General features: G+C 52.1%; 2 protein-coding genes across 3 annotated transcripts in view; both read right to left on the bottom strand.

The window, feature by feature from the left end:
* The window catches only part of ACAD9 (acyl-CoA dehydrogenase family member 9), a 28,419-nt gene extending 26,544 nt beyond the window's left edge, over window positions 1–1,875 (bottom strand). Inside the window, exon 1 of one of the 2 annotated variants that reach the window (XM_079122112.1) lies at window positions 1,679–1,875. In XM_079122112.1, the coding sequence (XP_078978238.1) occupies window positions 1,679–1,828 (150 nt within the window). In that variant the 5' untranslated portion in view covers window positions 1,829–1,875. The remainder of the gene's footprint in view (window positions 1–1,678) is intronic. The other variant, XM_079122111.1, reaches the window with a different exon arrangement.
* Window positions 1–17,167, bottom strand: part of GP9 (glycoprotein IX platelet) — a 156,981-nt gene that overhangs the window by 112,941 nt on the left and 26,873 nt on the right. The gene's annotated exons all lie outside the window — the stretch shown is intronic.

Below are 17,167 nucleotides of genomic sequence, written 5' to 3'. Positions count from 1 at the left end.
ATGTAGCTGCACAAGACCCAGAAATGCTGCGGAGACGATGATGGCCTTATTCAGGGTGACTGAAGGGAAGGTTTAGACAGGTCCCAAAGGGACAGAAAACGTGGCTCTGCAAATAAGAGAAACCAAAGGTGACTCCAGAAGACTGGCCCAAACAAGTGGAACCAGTCTCTCCATTAGCTATGACACATTAGGCTGGGGAAAGGTACAGGACTGGGTGGGGACCAGGAACAAACTCCCAGATAGAGCCAGGCATGGTGGCCCATACCTGTCATCCCCGCAGCTCGGGAGGCTGAGGCAAGAGGATTGCAAGGTGGAGGCCAGCCTCAGCAACAGCAAGGTGCTGAGCAATCCAGTGAGCCCCTGTCTCTAAATAAAATACAAAACAGGGCTGGGGATGTGGCTCAGTGGTTAAGCACCCCTGGATTCAATTCCCAGTACCAAAAATTTTTTAAAAACCCTCCCAGATTAGAGATAATAATTAGAGATTCTCATTACAGCACCTAAATAGAGCTCCTGAACAGAAATGTAGACATAAAAAGAGTCTGGAACTGAGGGAGAAATCTAGGCTGGAGAAATCAGTTTGAGGCATCAGGATACAGACGGTATTTAAAGCCAGGACACTAACCTAGGTCATCAAAGGGGTAAGTAGATGAAAAGAGAAGTTCATATGCTCCTACTAGGCTAGTGGGAACCACTGACCAATGTCTAGAGGTTAAGGAGCCAAGAAAGAATCAGCAAAGTGGGCACACGTGAGGGGTGGGTGGGTAACTGCAGGGTCAAAGTCCTCCTCAAGCTACTGCTCCCATCCAGATGTTCTCAGTGACATGGAAGCAACATTGACACAGAGTGAGGGTGAGTGGGGAGCAGGCGCCAGAGGCTTAAGGACTGAAAGAGTCTTAAAAGACTTCAGTTTTTCTTCATCACGCAGCTGGAAGGCAGAGAGCCCCAAGACAAAGCACCCCAAGTCCCAGGTTCTGGGGAAAATGGTTTTCCTACATTTTAAAGTTGCTAGCTCTGAACTTTCCAGCAGGGTAAGTGACTCTTGGTCCGAGTAGTCCAAGAGAACAAAAGTGACAAATCTTGAAGCCAGCGCTTTATCTCTGGGGGGGCCGGGGGACCGTACCAGGGATTGAACCAGGTGCACTCAACCGCTGAGCCACGTCCCAGCCCTATTTTGCATTTTATTTAGAGACAGGGGCTCACGAGGGGCTGAGGCTGGCTTTGAACCCGTGATCCTCCTGCCTCGGCCGCTGCGATCACAGGCGTGCGCCGTCTGGATCGCATGCACCACCCGTCTCACTGCGGACCTGCAACACATCTGTGGGGTACACGCACCACCAGCTCCATCTTTCGTGTAAATGCACGGACATTAAAAGCCAAGGTAAAAAATCGGGGGCTTCCGACTCGAGAGGCGGGGATGCTTCCGTTGCCAAGCTGTTGCTAGGGCTGGGCTCCGGGGTTTCTGGAGGGACGGCGTGCGACAGGAACCCCGCAGGCACGGTGAAGCGCTGGGGCCGAGCTGCGGAGGGAACCCGGACCCTGGAGGGCGCCGGGGAGCGGCGGGGACTAAGCCGCGTCCAGTGCGCGCTTTCTCTGCGCAGGCTCCGCGCGTCCGGGCTCCCCATCCACCGGCCTAGGCACCAGAGGCCGGAGAGCGAGGGTCGCCGGGCTCGCTTACCTTCTCGATTTTGCCCAGGAAGAGCTCCTTGGCGAAAGACGGGCTGGGCGGACTGGTGCGCAGCGGCCGCCGGCCCGCGGTGAGGGCCACCAGAGCCCGGCAGGCTCGCGCCGCCGCCGCCCGGCGCAGGAAGAGCACGCAGCCGCTCATGCCGCCCGCGGTCGCTCCAGGAGCTCGGTCACCTCCAGCTCAGCGCCGCCTGATGATGCCACTGGGCCGCGCCGGCGCGCAAGCGCCACTGCGCTTGCGTAGCCACGCCCCCGCAGGGCCAGAGGGGCGGGGCCGCCGTCGATGGACAGCTGGCCTTACTCGAGGGGGCGGAGCGCGAGGAGCCGCAGTTCAAGCAAACGCCGTCAATCATCCGCGTGCGTGGGCGCCCCGGGAAGCTTCCCTGGTGCCCGGGACCTGAGCGGCGCCTCCTGCCGCTTGCAGGACGAGACTGTGGCAAAAGGAAAGAAAAGCAAGGGAGCAGGGAAAATGCACGACCCAGTTGGGCCCGGAGGGAGCTAGGTGCAGACATGCGCGAAGGGATGACGGGTGCCGAGGAGTCGCTTTGCTCTGCTTCGCTTGGCATGCGCATTGCGCGTGTGCGCACGCGTGCTTGCCTGTGGGGCAACGGGACGGGCAGGCAGCCGGGGACAGTGAGGGCGCAGCGTGCCCACCCCGCCCGCGCAGCCACCGGCTTGCAGGACTCAGATGGACATTCTCTTTTTTTATCAATCCCTGCAATTTTATATATATAATATATTGTTATTATATATTATTTATAATGTTATGTATTATTAATATATCAATATATAGTTGTTATGTTATATATTATTAATATATCATATTAATATATTTTTAATATGTATGATTTATATTTTATATTATATATGAAATTATTCCTATATATGAAATCATATACGAAGTTAGTCTATATTGTTAATATTCGTAATGTATAATTATATATTAACATACATATTAATATGTATATTTTAAATATGTATATTTGTATTATATATGAAATTAGATATTCTATATTATTAATATTCATAATATATAATTGTTATATATTATTAATGCCATATTAATATGTATGATAACATATTATTTATTTATTTTTTGTACCAGGGATTGAACCCAGGGGTGCTTAACCACGGAGCCACATCCCCAGCCCTTTTGATATTTTATTTAGAGACAGGGTCTCGCTACGTTATTTAGCACCTTGCTAAGTTGCTGAGGCTGGCCTCCACCTTTCTATCCTCCTGCCTCAGCCTCCTGAACTGCTGGGATGACAGGTGTGCACCACCATACCTGGTTTCTTTTTCTTTTTTTATTAACAGAATATCTGCAAAAATTCGTGCAAAGATCCCAGGGTGGTTTGAGACTTTCTAATTTCCATGAGGGCTAAGTTACTCTGTCTGGCAAAAGCTCAATTTGCCTGCAAACTTGATACACAAAAATTGTTCCTTCTGCATCCTGTGTAAAGACTTTTGAGTCCTGTGTGTAGCCTAAAAATATGGGACAAAGAGTAACGAAGCACCGTAGCTAATAAACCTGCTTCCTGCTCATTCTCTGGGTGTCCAGGCTTATCTTTCCTATATCAATTCCTCAGGCTTCTCAGGAACCAGGAGGGCGCTCCCTGGTGGGGTTTTCAAGTCACACAGTCTATGCTTCAGATGGGACCTGGGAACCAGGAACTTGCCTTGGGACACACCTCCTTCCTGCACCCCTCTGTTCCTCTGGGCTGCTGTCTCTGACCTCCAGGACATCTGGGTCACTGCTCAGCACCCCTTGGAAACACAGGATGACCGAAGGGCCCATCCTTGCATCCATTCCCTCCCAGGGAATGGGGTAAAAAATCACCATTGGGCGGGCTCAGTGGCACAAGCCTATCATCCCAGCAGCTCAGGAGGCTGAGGCAGGAGGATACAAAGCTGGAGGCCAGCCTCAGCAAAAGTGAGGCGCTAAGCAACTCAGTGAGACTCTGTCTCTAAATAAAATATCAAAAGGGCTGGGGATGGGGCTCAGGGGTTGAGTGCCCCTGGGTTCAATCCCTGGTATCCCTCCCCTGCAAAAGAAAGTCACCCCTGCAAGACCTAACTCCTCGTAGGATATAGTCAAAGAACTGAGCAGCACTCAAATGACCCTGAAGCTGCTCTAAAGGGAGGAAGGGACCCCACCACCCTGCCTCCCAGCCGAGTCTGCTTCACGGGATCTCCTGAGGCTATTGTGGGCGTCTCCGCAGAACCAACATAGGGTGACAGCTCCTTCTGTCTGTGGTCCCCTAGAAAGTGACAACCAGGCCCATCAATGACAGATGGTCACACAAAGGGTCTGGCTTTCTGTCCCATGGGCTGCTGAGACCATCGTCCCTTCAGAAGCACACAGAAGAGCCCTCTGTTGCTGCTGGGGACCCTATAAAGTGATTCCCCCTTGCCACACGCCCAGGGGGACATCCCCAGGTACTGTTCCAACTGAAGCGCGACCCTGCAAGGAGCAAGGAAAGGAGGGGACAGCCGATTCTCTTTAGAGCCTCCATTTTATAAGAAATTTGAGCAACAGAAATGGGTGAAGCAGCATCTCTGTGACCCCCGCATCCTGGCGGAAGGACTCCGCAGAGCAGGGGGCAGTGAGGGTCCTCGGAAGCAGCTGGTGTCTCCTCCAGGTGCAGGAAGGAGGCCTTGGGGCTTCTGCGCTCCCTCCAGCTGTGGTCCCAGGCCCGTGAGGTCCCGTGCCATCTGCCTGCGGAGACAGGTCTGCCGGTTAGCAGGATCGTCATCCCTCCCTGCATCCAGCCACCACCACATGGCATCCAGAAAGGAGCATATGGGGGACACAAGCCACACTGCCAAACCTACTTGGCTTCAAGGGGCTCTCAGCTGTCCGAGTCCATCAGAGCCACTTTGTTCTGGAACCTTCCACCAGTCTGGCCTCTATGCGTTGGAGCCACTTGATTGGGGAGTCCATGGCCTGTCTTGGGGGCCGGCACGCAGCAGCACACTCGGGCCATGCAGGTGGCGATCCTCCTGGACAGACCCCTCCAGCCTTCGCTGTGGTCGTGGGCCTGGCCGGCAGGGTCACCAGGGGGTGTCCCCAGGGAGACAGAACTCTCTTCTGAGGACACGAGCTGGGAATGTGTGCAGCTCTCCCCCTCCCACATGCTGCTGCTGGACCAGGAGCTGGGCAGGCGGGCGGCGAGGCTGGGGACTGGGGTACCGGCCTGCGGGCTGCAGGGGGGAATCACCGGCTCGCTGGCCCTTCTGCCCTTCAGCCCTGATGGCTTGTCCACCACGGGCAGCTGCTGCTCACCAGGCAGGAAGAGGGTGGAGCAAAGGGCAGGCACGCTGGCAGACCTCTTCGGGCGCACGGCGACGGTGGAAGGAACGGAGGGGCATGGACGAGGCCCAACCTCCAGCCGCACCGGCTTCGGGGGGACCAGGCAGCCCGGCCCCCAGGTTTTCTGGTACTGGAGCATGAGATACGTGGCCATCGCCGCGTCGAACTTTCTGGTCTTCAGAGACATCCAGGTCTCGGACAGGCCGTAGCCCAGGTCCAGCATGACCTCCATAATCGAGGGGTCCAGGAGCGGGTCTCTCCACGGGATTGGGGTACATTCCTCACCCTGGCTCAGCCACGGGTGCCTCAGTATCTGGTCTACCGTGGGCCTCTGCGTAGGGTCCATGGTCAGCATCTGCGCGATGAGGCTCTGGACCTCAGGGGACATGTGGGCGGGGATGTCGTACCTCGCGTGCAGGACCTGCTTCCTCAGCTGCTTGAAGGCAGTGCCATCAAACGGGAAGCGCCCCGTGACCATGTGGTAGAGGAGGACACCCAGGCTCCAGACGTCCACCGCGGGGCCATCATATTCTTGGCACTGGTACAGCTCCGGGGCCCAGTAGGACGGGGTGCCGCAGAGCCTGTGGAACTTCTGTCCGGCCGTGAACCTGTGGCTCAGGTTGAAGTCACAGAGCTTGACGTTGCCTCCGGCGCCCACCAGGACGTTCCCCAACTTCAGGTCTCTGTGCACGATGCCCTTCGTGTGGCAGTGACACACGGCACTCACGATCTGCCGGAACATTCTGCGGGCCTCCTCCTCCTGCAGGCCCACGGCCTCGGGGATGTGGTGGCCCAGCGGTCCCCCACCTGCATACTCCATCACAATGTAGACAGCACCGAAGGTCTCGATGACCTCGAACAGCTGGACCACGTGAGGATGCTCCATGGCCTTCATTATGTCCACCTCGGACACAATGAAGGGCAAGTCCTGCTCTATCTTGGGTAGGACTTTCACGGCCACCTCGGTCCCTGTGAGGATGTGTTGGGCCAGTTTCACTGTGGCAAAGCTGCCCTGGCCGATGTCCCCGAGAACCTCGTAGTGGCAGGTGAGGGCGTCCTCCAGGGAGGAGCTAGCAGAGAGTCCCTGTCCCATGCTCATGACTATACTACTCTGGCTACACATCCTGAGCAGGGACACCAAGCACGAAGGCTGGCTGAAGACCAGAACCCAAACACCTCAACGAAACAACCCCAAATCACAGAACCAACCCGAAGGCTGCAACCACCAGGTCACCAAACAAGAGTCTGATGGGTCACCGACCAACAGCTCCCCGTATTTAGGGACAAAAACCCAGCTGCGACCACTGTCTGATGGATATACCTGCTGCTTGAAATTCCCTCACAGTGGCTCCTTGTGAGGTCAGGGCAAGAAGTGGCCCTGTCACGACTGAGCGGAACCCACGCCGGTGGGCTCACGCATTGACCTCCAGGACCTTGGCCACCAACGTGAGAGGATTCTGGAAGCTTTGGGCTCCAGGGGGTTATGGAGGCTTGTTGAGGAATTAAAAACCCATAGGATGTTCCAGGCAGGTCCAGAAAGCTGTGGTCGCGTCTGCCTTTTTAATATCTTGTCATGGGGACAGTCATGGTATTCCGTTCTTTTCTTCTTTCCACTTGGAATGACTGGTGTCCCAAGGTTGGTGGCACTTCACTCACATCATGAGACTCTGAAACAAAAATGCTGTTTTCCCAGACACCACAGGGCATGTCACTAACCTCTAGGGGGCTGAGAGGTAGGGGGCTTCTGTCCTCATTTCCCCAGAAGGTCCTTGTCCCATCTCTCCTCAGAAACCCTGGAACCCAGAAGGCACTGGGTTGATCCATTCAAAGTGATGCAGGACAAACCTGTCAATCAAGAACCCCAGGGCCAGCAAAAGGGTCCTTCCCACAGGAGAGAGGAAGGGAGCCCTCCCAGATGCCATGGTCCCTTCACGCTGCTGCATCCAAATACCTCAGAGGGGTCACTGACTGAAATTGACTTCTCCCAGTTCTGGAATCCAAGTCCAAGGTCAAGGCACCAGGAGACTGGGTGTCCGGATGGGGCTTGCTTGGGCCTTCTAACATGGTATTTGGTTGCCGGGTCCTCACACTGCAGAAGGGGCAGAGGACAGAACTCACTCCTTCTAGCTCTTTCCATTCTGCCTTCCTGTGGTTAAACTAGTGTGTCATGCAAATGTTAGGCAAGCACTCTGGGGGGCAGGTCCTGAGGATGGAACCGGGGCCCTGGGCATGCCACACAAGGAAACGCACACATCCCAACCAGGAAGTCAGAGCCCCAGGCCCTGACCCCCTCCTGAAGGCCCCACCTCTCAATACTGTTGCCCTGGGATAGAAGTTTCAACAGGAATTTTGGAGGGACACACACATGCCATCCATAGCACCGGTAAAAGAAAATCAAGGGACTTGGTCACTCCTGGACCTGCCTTTCATGAGAAGGGTCCTTCACGTTGAACTAAAAAACCTCAGACAGGAATTCAGAGCTGGATAAAGATGGAAAGATCTCTAAAAGACAAATTCATGACACTTTTACAAGTTGGAATTCAATTTTCGAAGCTAGAATTTTACAAGCTAGAAGTAGAGATGAATTTAGGGGGAAAAAGTCAATTATGAGTCTGTGATCCCCACCCCTTTTTTAAGATTTTATTTAGAGACAGGGTCTCACTGAGTTGCTCAGGACCTTGCAAAATTGCTGAGGCTGGCCTCCGACTTGCGATCCTCCTGCCTCAGCCTCCCAAGACCCTGGGTTTACAGGCTTTCGCCACCACACCCAGCTGGAATCTCATGTGATAAATGGAACTCCCCTGGGAATTGCAAAGAGCCACCCCAGGAACATACCCCAAAATAAAGGAATGGGGATTGAAATATTTAACTCCAAAAATCAACTAACTAGGAAAGAATATATTCATGCAGGAAATGAGGGGGCTAGAAATCTGCAAGACGTGGGAAATAATCAATAAAATGGAAAAAGCCAGTCCTTCCTTACCAGGAACTGCTTTCAGTGACAATATACTTCCTGCCTCTCTGCCCCTCCTGCTCAGAGGCTAATTCGCAACAGATCTCCTCTCACAGGGATGACGCTGAGGACCTACTCCTCTCCCCACCCAGAGCCCACTGAGCTCCTTTAGCCAGCCCTGGAACTCAAGGGAATCCCCTCCTTCCCCACAGGGTCCTTCAGCAGATTCCCTGTGCCTGCGAGTTTGGGCTAGCGAGGGGAACAAGGGGCGGACCAGCCAGTCTGCCATTCCACAGGCTTCCCAGATGTTCCTCAGGCTCCTTAGGAACCAGGAGGGCGCTCCCTGGTGGGGTTTTCAAGTCACACATTCTGTGCCTCAGATGCGACCTGGGATCTGGGAACTTGCCTTGGGACACACCTCCTTCCTGCACCCCTCTGTTCCTCTGGGCTGCTGTCTCTGGCCATGCTTCCTCCCTCTGACCCCAGGACTGCTCAGCACCCCTTGGAAATGCAGGATGACCGCCATGCCTGTATTCTGGCGTTACCTGTTCCCAGGAGCTGGGATTCCCCACTGCAGCCAGAGAGGCCAACCTTGGGTGCCCGGCAGCCGGTGAGGAAAAGACCAGCCCAATATTGACGCCCAGATCCTCTATATCCCTTCATGACCTTGATCACCACTGTGGTCTGTGGCCTCATTACCCTTTGACGGGCATCCCCTCAGCTTCCAGCGTCCTGCCGGGCATTGGGTGCACCCCCTGGGGGTAGATGCCTTAACCCACCAATCAGACCAAGAAGGTCAGAGCAGGGGTGGCTCCAGAAAGTGTCATCTTACACACTCCATCCACCTTCCGGAATCCAGGCTCTTGCTTTGACAAAACTGACCATGACCTGGAGCTGGAGACGCACTAGACAGGATCTTCCTGTCAGTGCGGACCTGGAGGAACAGCAACGGCAAAGGTCCACCCTCCTCTCCCTGGGACGCTTGTCTTGGAATCGGGGAGGCAATACGGATGTCCCGCCCTACCCAGCTCCTGGTGGCCTTGCAGAAGGGAGGTGACCACGTGGCACCAGGTGCCCTTGCAGAGACCTACACAGGTCAGGGGGTTAGCTTGGCACCCTGCACCCCGGCAGGTCCCACTCCAGGCCAGCGAGCCCCGCCCGGCTCACCCTGGAGTCTTCCCCACCTGTTGCTCCCCACCCTGTTCCACCACGGCCATCAAGAGGACCGGGTGAAGGCTGGTGGCCATGGCGTCCTCAGGTGGCGGCCAGCGGTGCCCCCAGGAGCAGAGCAGCTCCACAGGCCAGGTCAGCAGCGGCCAGGAACAGCCGCAGTGGGGGCCCGCTCCCGCCCTGCGACCGGGACTGAGCCGTCATCCAGGGCTCCGGGTAGCCAGGGGCAGCCTTCAGAGACTGGGTGCCTGTCGGTTGGGAGCCGCTGCACGGCGGGGGCGGGGCCTGCGAGGGGCGTGACCAGCGAGGGACCAGGGTCCAGTAGGGCGTGGGATGGGCGGGGCCACCCACGAGCCAGGCTCCAACCGCTCTCCACGCAGGTCCCTGCCCGGCCTGTGGGGGCGTGGCCTCGAGCATAGGGGCGTGACCCCGGCCTGTGGGCGTGGCCTCGCCCTGTGGGCGGGGCCTGAGCACCTGTCTACTGAAAGGGCCTCCACAACTATCAAAAGTGGGCTGAGGCTCAGTGGTAGAGCACTTGCCTAGCACATGTGCGGCACTGGGTTCCATTCTCATCGTCTCATAGAAATAAGTGAATAAACCTCTGAAAAAAAAAAATACAAGCAAGAGCCTTCCCAGGTGGCCCGCCTGTCATCCCACTGGCTCAGGAGGCTGAGGCAGGTGGATCACGAGTTCAAAGCCAGCCTCAGCAACAGTGAGTCTCTAAGCAATTCAGCGAGGTCCTGTCTCTAAGTAAAACACAAAATAGGACTGCGGATGTGACTCAGAGGTCCAGTGGCCCCAAGTTCAATCCCCGGTAAAAAAAAAAAAAAAAAAAAAGTAACAATAAATGTTGGAGAGGATGTTGGGGGGGAAAGGTTCACTCATACCTTGCTGGTGGGAATAAAAATTGGTGCGGCAATTACGGAAAGCAGGATGAAGATTCGTCAGAAAACCTGGAATGGACCCACCGTTTGACCCAGCTGTCTCATTCCTCGGTTTATACCCAGAGGCAGCATACTACAGTGATGCAGCCACATCAGTATATGATGGAATATTACTCATCTTTAAAGAAGAATGAAATGCTGGCATTTGCTGGTAAATGAATGGAGAATATCATGCTAAGTGAAATAGACCAAACCTAAGAAACAAAGGCCGAATGTTTTCTCTGATACGTGGATGACCATATATAATGAGGGGGGATGGCAGGGGAAGAGAAGAACGAAGGAACTTTGGATGGTGTGGGAGGTGGTGGGCGACAGAAAGGTAGGAGAATGAAACAGACAGTATTACCCTATGTACATTTATGATTACATAAATGGTGTAAATCTACATCGTGTAAAACCATGCAAATGAAAAGTTGTACCCCATTTGTGTACAATGAATCAAAGTGCAGTATGTAAAAATAAAAAGAATTTTAATTAACAAAAAAAAAGGAGGCTAAGTAGTTAAGAAACACCAGCTGGATTTCAAGGGCAGACACCAAGGTGCGCATGTCAACCCCAGCCAGCCTCCTTACTCCAGCTTTTCTCGGGGTCTGCTATGGTTTGGCCATGTGCTGGAAGTTTGCTCACCTGCCTTCACCGCCGTGTGGTGGTGTTGAGGTAGTGGCCCCTTTAAGAGGTGGGGCCTTGTGGAAGGTGGTTAGGTCAGGAATAGATTAGTAGGGTCTGGAGGGAGGGAGTCAGGTCTAGGGCTGGATTGGTTCCCTGGAGAGTGGGCCCAAGAGCGAGCCCCGCCCCCTGCCCCTCCACGCCCCGCCCCACTCCACCCTGCCCCGCCCTGCTCTCCTGCTTTCTTACACGTGCCCTTCAGCAGGTGGCTGTCTCCCTTTCCAGTTCTCCATAGCTAGGGTGTCCTTGCTTGACACAGGTATCTTGCTGTTTGGACCCTCCAACCCCCAGAATCCTCAGTGAAATACACTTTTCTTTATAAATTACCCAGTAACAACAAAGTCTGAAACCCAGCTCTAACCTTATGCACTGGCGCCAGAATTTGACCTTCATTTGTCCTTCTGGTGGTCGGTCCTGCTTCTGATTTTATTATTATTATTTTTTGGTACCAGGGATTGCATCCAGGGGCCCTTAACCATTGAGCTAAGTCCCCAGCCCTTTTATATTTTTATTTAGAGACAGGGTCTCGATTTGCTTAGCGCCTCACTGTTGCTGAGGCTGGCCTCCAACTTTTGATCCCCCTTCCTCAGCCTCCCGAGCCACTGGGATGACAGGTGTGCACCAGCTCCTTTCATCATTAATCTGATTGCCATCCTCGCCTGACTGAAGGCCATGCATGCGTGCAGCAGCATCCCAGCCACAGCCTGGTTCTAGTCCACCCTCCCTTGTGAGGCCAAGGATGTTGCACCCCCTCAAGTTGAAGAGGCTGACTGAATTCCTGGAAGATGGGGACCATTCCCTGCAGGTCCAGGAACTCCCAGCCCTGCCCCACTGGCTCAGGAGGGGATCAAAGCTGGCTGGCTAAGTGACCCAATGCAGGCTGCTCTCTGCTGCTGCTGGAGTCATCCTTACCTGAATCAGGCTTGCAAGCAGGTACAGTACCCTAAGGGCATAGCTGCTTGTAACTGACCGCCCGTCTACCAGGGAGATGATGTAGGAAAAAATCAGATGGCCTGGGAATACCAGAAAGAGCAGGAATTAGACTAAGGTGGATTTAGTTTCTGGAAGAAATGGAACCAAGAGGGCATGTGACCTTGGCTTGTTATAGACACCCCAAACCAATGGTAGGTCTACACTCGGAGAAAGCTCCACACTGAAGCCTTCATTAGCTGGCCAGAGGCTAACTGCAACAGCTCAAAGGACTAGTCCAGAGAGCAGCCCCAACTGCATAAGATAGATTTTTTTTTTTTTTTTTTTTTTTTTTTTTTTTTTTTTTTTTTGCGGTGCTGGGGATTGAACCCAGGGCCTTGTGCATGCAAGGCAAGCACTCTACCAACTGAGCTATCCCCCAGCCCCAAGATTGATGGTTTTTAAAGGATACTTTTGCAGAACTTTGTAAAAGAAATTACGTCCTCATTCCTGTAAGAGTTGCAAGCCAGCAAATTTACAAAAGCCAAAGTACGCAGTTAGTGCTGCCATGAGTTTACCACTTTCCTATCTTGCTTCTCTCCTTACTTTGCTACTCCTATATTTTAGTTTCTTTTCTTGAAAATCATACTTTGGTTTTCCCTTTCCCAGAAATGCCAAGGTTTCTGACAAGCACTAGGTGGCAGATAGAGAGTAAGAGGGAGTTATTTTGGTTCACCTTTATTCCCCGCTGTTTTTTTATAATATGAGCAGATCTTTGTTCATTAGGTGTTTGCTTCCTCTTCGGTGGGGAGTTGGTGAGAGCTGGTGGCCAGAATCATAAGTTCGATAGATTGCGGCCATTGTTGAACATACCTGGAGCAACAAATGTATCACACAGGGTGTTATAAGTAAGGCCCCCAAGATGGTCATTATTGGTCCTGCAAGGTAGTCCTCCAAGGGGACCAAGAAAATAATTTCTCATACCAGTTATCCTTCTCTGATCTTGCTTTTTCCCTGTCTTCTAATCTCTTTCTGACTCAAGCTAGGCTGTCCGGGATTACTCCTGAGTGGTTAGCACAAAGCCCAGCAAGCTTCTCCTGGTGCCCTACAGAGTCCACCCCAGTTCAGGAAGAGGAGATGCGATCTCCGTCTGTTTTGTAATGCTACTTTGGCTAGAGAATCTAGAGACTGCTCTGGTGTTGACACAGAACTTTCGAGTGCAGCCAAACCTGCGTCCATTTGTTGACTCAGAAGTTTAAAGATTTGGTCTTCTGTGTGAAGGGATGCTTTTCAAATGGCGGTGGATTTGTGTTGGGAGAAATCCTAGTTCCTGGCTCACAGCAGCTAACGTCTCAAGTGTGTAAACTTGCAGAGAGGAGCATTCCGCTCTGACCACCTAGGAGTGTAAACAACTGCCCCAAGTTGACCTAGTGTTACCAAGGGAACTTATATAGGGACCTGGTGGTCTGATCCCCCATGGCACATTGTGATTGGGCAAGAAACCTATAAAATGTATAGCTGTTCCTGCAATAAATGAGTTTGCAGGCTGCTCGCCACAAACCTGTTGCTACCCAACTCCTGGAGTCTGGGGTCTTGACTCCACGGCCCTTACCTGCGCCTGAGCTAGCCTGGCACCCCTACAGATTTGGGCAATGTCCAGACTTACTAATAGAGGGACAAGTGTGGGCTCCTCATTTAGCCTTATAGTTTTTAATGTAAAGCGATCAAAACTGGCTGTGCCTGAGGAATATTATGTACTGATGCACATAGTTCTTGTCAGTCAGCCAACTGAAGCAGGTATAGAGTTAGGCATGGGGTCAGGCCAGAGGTGCAACAAGGCCATTCTCAACAGACCCGTGAGCCATGGCAATTACTCAGTGGCAACTTCTGTGATAAGGGGAAGCACTAGGCGGATATCTGGTGGTAACAAAACAAGACGCTGATCCTTGTAGGTCTCCTCAAGATGGCTTTGGTTTCTCTCCCCGATGACAATGAACAGAGACTCCAGGACCTGAATGGCTGACATCTAGGATTTGAGTATCTTGGTTCTGGCCAACAGTCAGGTTTGTGGCAAGGCAGAGCCAGCAGTGCTGGTCCTGGCCGGTTGGGAGGGTCGAGCAGGTGGTGAACAGCCGCTGCTGTAGTCGGAGTCACGGTCCAAGGTCCAGCCCGTGGGGGTTCGAGGGTGGACGATGGTAGTTTCTTAATTCACACCAGGTCACGGGGTTGAAGTCCTGAGAGTCCTTAGTTTAAGGTGGCCGCTGGCGCATAGCTGGAAGGGCTGACGAGTCTGCTTGGCTGTGATCGGGGCAGCCTGGAGGGACTTACACAGGGCACGAGCTAACAACTCTGCTGCGATGTCTTCCCTCAGTCTAGGAGCACAGGAGGGGACCTGCCAAACGTCACCTCCTGTCGGGCGAGGCCCTTAACGTAAGGAGTACTTCTGACCTCACTAGGGCAAAAGGAAGGAGACTCACCCAGTGCTCGCCAGTCTGTTGGCTAAAGTGTCCTTCAGAGTATGGTTCATCCTGTCTACCTGTCTTGAACCCTGAGACCTATCAGCACAGTACGATTTCCAATTAACCTCGAGTATCTTGGCTATCCATTGGGTCATTTTCAGCTCTGAACCCTGGGCCATGGTCAGATGCCCACAGTTAATGGGAGGCCAAATCGGGGGGGGGGATCATTTCAGTTAAGTTCTTAACAGTAATTTGGACGGTTTCAGTTTTGGTAGGAGAAGCTTCTACCCAGCCTGAGTATGTATCTATAAAAACCAAGAGATACAGTGAAATGGTCCTGGTTTTACCTCCCTGAAGTCTACTTCCTGGTGTTCTCCTGGTGACGTCCCCTCTAGTCCGTGTCCTCGAAGTGGCTTTGGTTTCCTGTTAGGATTAACTTGAGCACACACCTGACAACCGGAAGTCACTTGCTCGGCATGCCTTTGGAGGCCAGGCATGTAGTAATAGTTTGATGAGTTTTGTCTTCCCCAAGTTGAACCTAAAATCACTTTTCATATCAAGAGCAACACAGATCTCAGCTCAGACAAGAAAAGATAACCAGACACCAAACTATGAGGACAAAGATGTGGGAATGACCTAAAAACAACTTTAATGAAAAATTATAAACATGCCTTAACAACCAACCACAAATCCAAGAATGACAAACAGAAAGTTCCAGAAAAGAAGAGCCAAATGAAAATGTTATAACTAAAAGATTACAATAATTGAAAAACTCAAACAACTCAATGAATAGACTCAGAAGCCAAAGAGAAAGGACAAAGGAAAGAGTCAGAAAAAAAAATATAGAGAGAAATTAGACAATCTAATTTCTTAACAGTAATTTCTTAATTACTGGGACTGGGGCTGGGGCTGTAGCTCAGTGGCAGATTGCTTGCCTAGCAAGTGTGAGGCACTGGGTTCAATCTTTAGCACCACATAAAAATAAACAAATAAAATAAAGGCATTCTGTCCATCTACAACTACAAATAGTAAATAAATAAAAAAGAAAAGAAATGAGCCAATCTGTCTGGACGCAGTGGCTCATGCCTGTTAATTCCAGCGGTTTGGGAGGCTGAGGCATGAGGATGGAAGTTGGAGGCCAGCCTCAGCAACTTAGTGAGGCCCTAAGCAACTCAGCAAGGCTCTATCTCTAATTAAAATATAAAAAGGGCTGGGGACGTGGCTGAGTGGTTAAGCACCCCTGGGTTCCATCTCTGGTGAAAAAAAAAAAAAAAAAAGCAGAAATAATCTGGATCTGGATCATCCTTGGCTGTCGGAGTTCCCACCAAACTTCAGGGCGCGCGTCCTTTGTTTAAATCTTGGATTTATGGTTTTCAAGGTCTCTGCTCTTTGAGCCACATGAAATTAGAGGCTCAACAAATCTTTTTTAATTTTACATTTAACACCAAGCAATCGTATTAAGTCCAGGGTCCTTGCCTAACCTTTAACTGCTTGGAAGAACTGTCATATTTAGAGAGGGGATGCATTACAATATCGTGAAAACAGAAAAGTCAAACTCACGTGGAATATATAGAAAGTAATATAAGAAATAATATAAGTAATAATATAATAATATAAGTGACATAAGAAATATATTCCAAACTCACCTGGAATATATATTCCTTTTCTTTCCAATGGATTCATATTTTGGGAGCGTTGGGATGGAAGCAGGACCTTAAGAATTGCTAGGTAAATTACTCTGCCACGGAGGGACACCCGAGCCCAGAAAATTCTTGACCTTGATGTTCAAGATTTCTTGCACTATCACAGAAAATTCCTTCCTTCCTTACTTGGAGGCCTCTCACATTTCGCCATGAAACCTGTCACTTGGGCAGAGTGACTTTTCAAATGGGATTCAGACTCCTTTTGAGGTCAACGTGAAGTTCAAAGGGTAAAACAAAATGATAGGAACATAATCCTGCAAAGTCACACACAGGCCAGGGACAGGACCGAATCTGAAAAAGGAGCATCATGTGTTTTCCTTCCCAAGCTGCGCGAAATAGGGCGGGATCGGGTGCACTTGACCTTCTGAACAGGTGACAGTGGCCCACTGCACCTTTTGAACCCGGCTCTGAGGCTCATTTGTAAAAGGGGCAGTTTTCCTTTTTCTCTTCTTGTCCCCTCCCCTCACCAGGGGGCAGGGAAAGGATCACCTGAGCGACCTGAGCTCTAGGGAAGGACAGAGTGCTGAGGATCTGGGAGGTGACTATCTCCCCAATTAACGAGTGAACCCTAACCCACCCTGGGGCGCCCTGGAACCCCCTGCTGGAGCCCACCTGGAATGGAACTCTTGAAGAGGCCCTTTAGACCCCCGTCCCTCCTGAGGGGCAGATCACAGCCCCTGGGACAGGCGTCCCCTGTGCTTCTCCTTTGCTAGCAAAGCAATACACCTTCTTTGTCCGTTTTCTCAAAACCGTGTCCTTATTGAATTGGCATCAGGGACCAGGACCCAGCTTTCGGGAACAAACACAGCGCTTGCTGCCTTTATAAAAAGGGGCCTGTTTTCCTGACCCTCTTCTCCCTGTCCCCAGCCTCGCCTGTGGGCGAGACAAGATTACCTGGAGTGATCCGACCTCCACAGGAGGACATGTCACCAGAAGGGCTAGGAAGGGACCCTCTCCCAAAGGAACACGTGAATCTGCAGCACGAGGGTGCAGCCGGGACTCCCCAGCAATATGGCAGTGCTGCTTCCCCCAGCGTTGGAGTTGGCACCTTAGAGACACTGGCATCAGATCTGCCATTTTGCTGCCACAGTTATCCCGCCCCCCCCCCACCATTTCACCGCCTGGATCGTTAACCTGTGAACTTCCTCAACAACCATTGGTCCCATCATCATTAGCCGTGAACTTCCACTACTTAAGAACAGCGGCCCTGCCCCTCCCCCTCCCTCCCCCTCCCCCTCTTTCTACCTCCCCTCCCCCCTCCTTCTTCCTCCCCCTCCCCCTCTATCTCTCTCCTTCCCCCTCTCTCTCTCTCTCTCTCTCTCTCTCTTCTCTCTCTCTCATCCTGGAGGGCAGACACTCTGCTC

The sequence above is a fragment of the Sciurus vulgaris genome (assembly GCF_902686455.1).
Source record: "Sciurus vulgaris genome assembly, chromosome: 19".
Lineage (NCBI taxonomy): Eukaryota > Metazoa > Chordata > Mammalia > Rodentia > Sciuridae > Sciurus > Sciurus vulgaris.
Note: the sequence above shows the minus strand (reverse complement) of the source record. Positions and strands in the feature narration are given on the sequence as shown.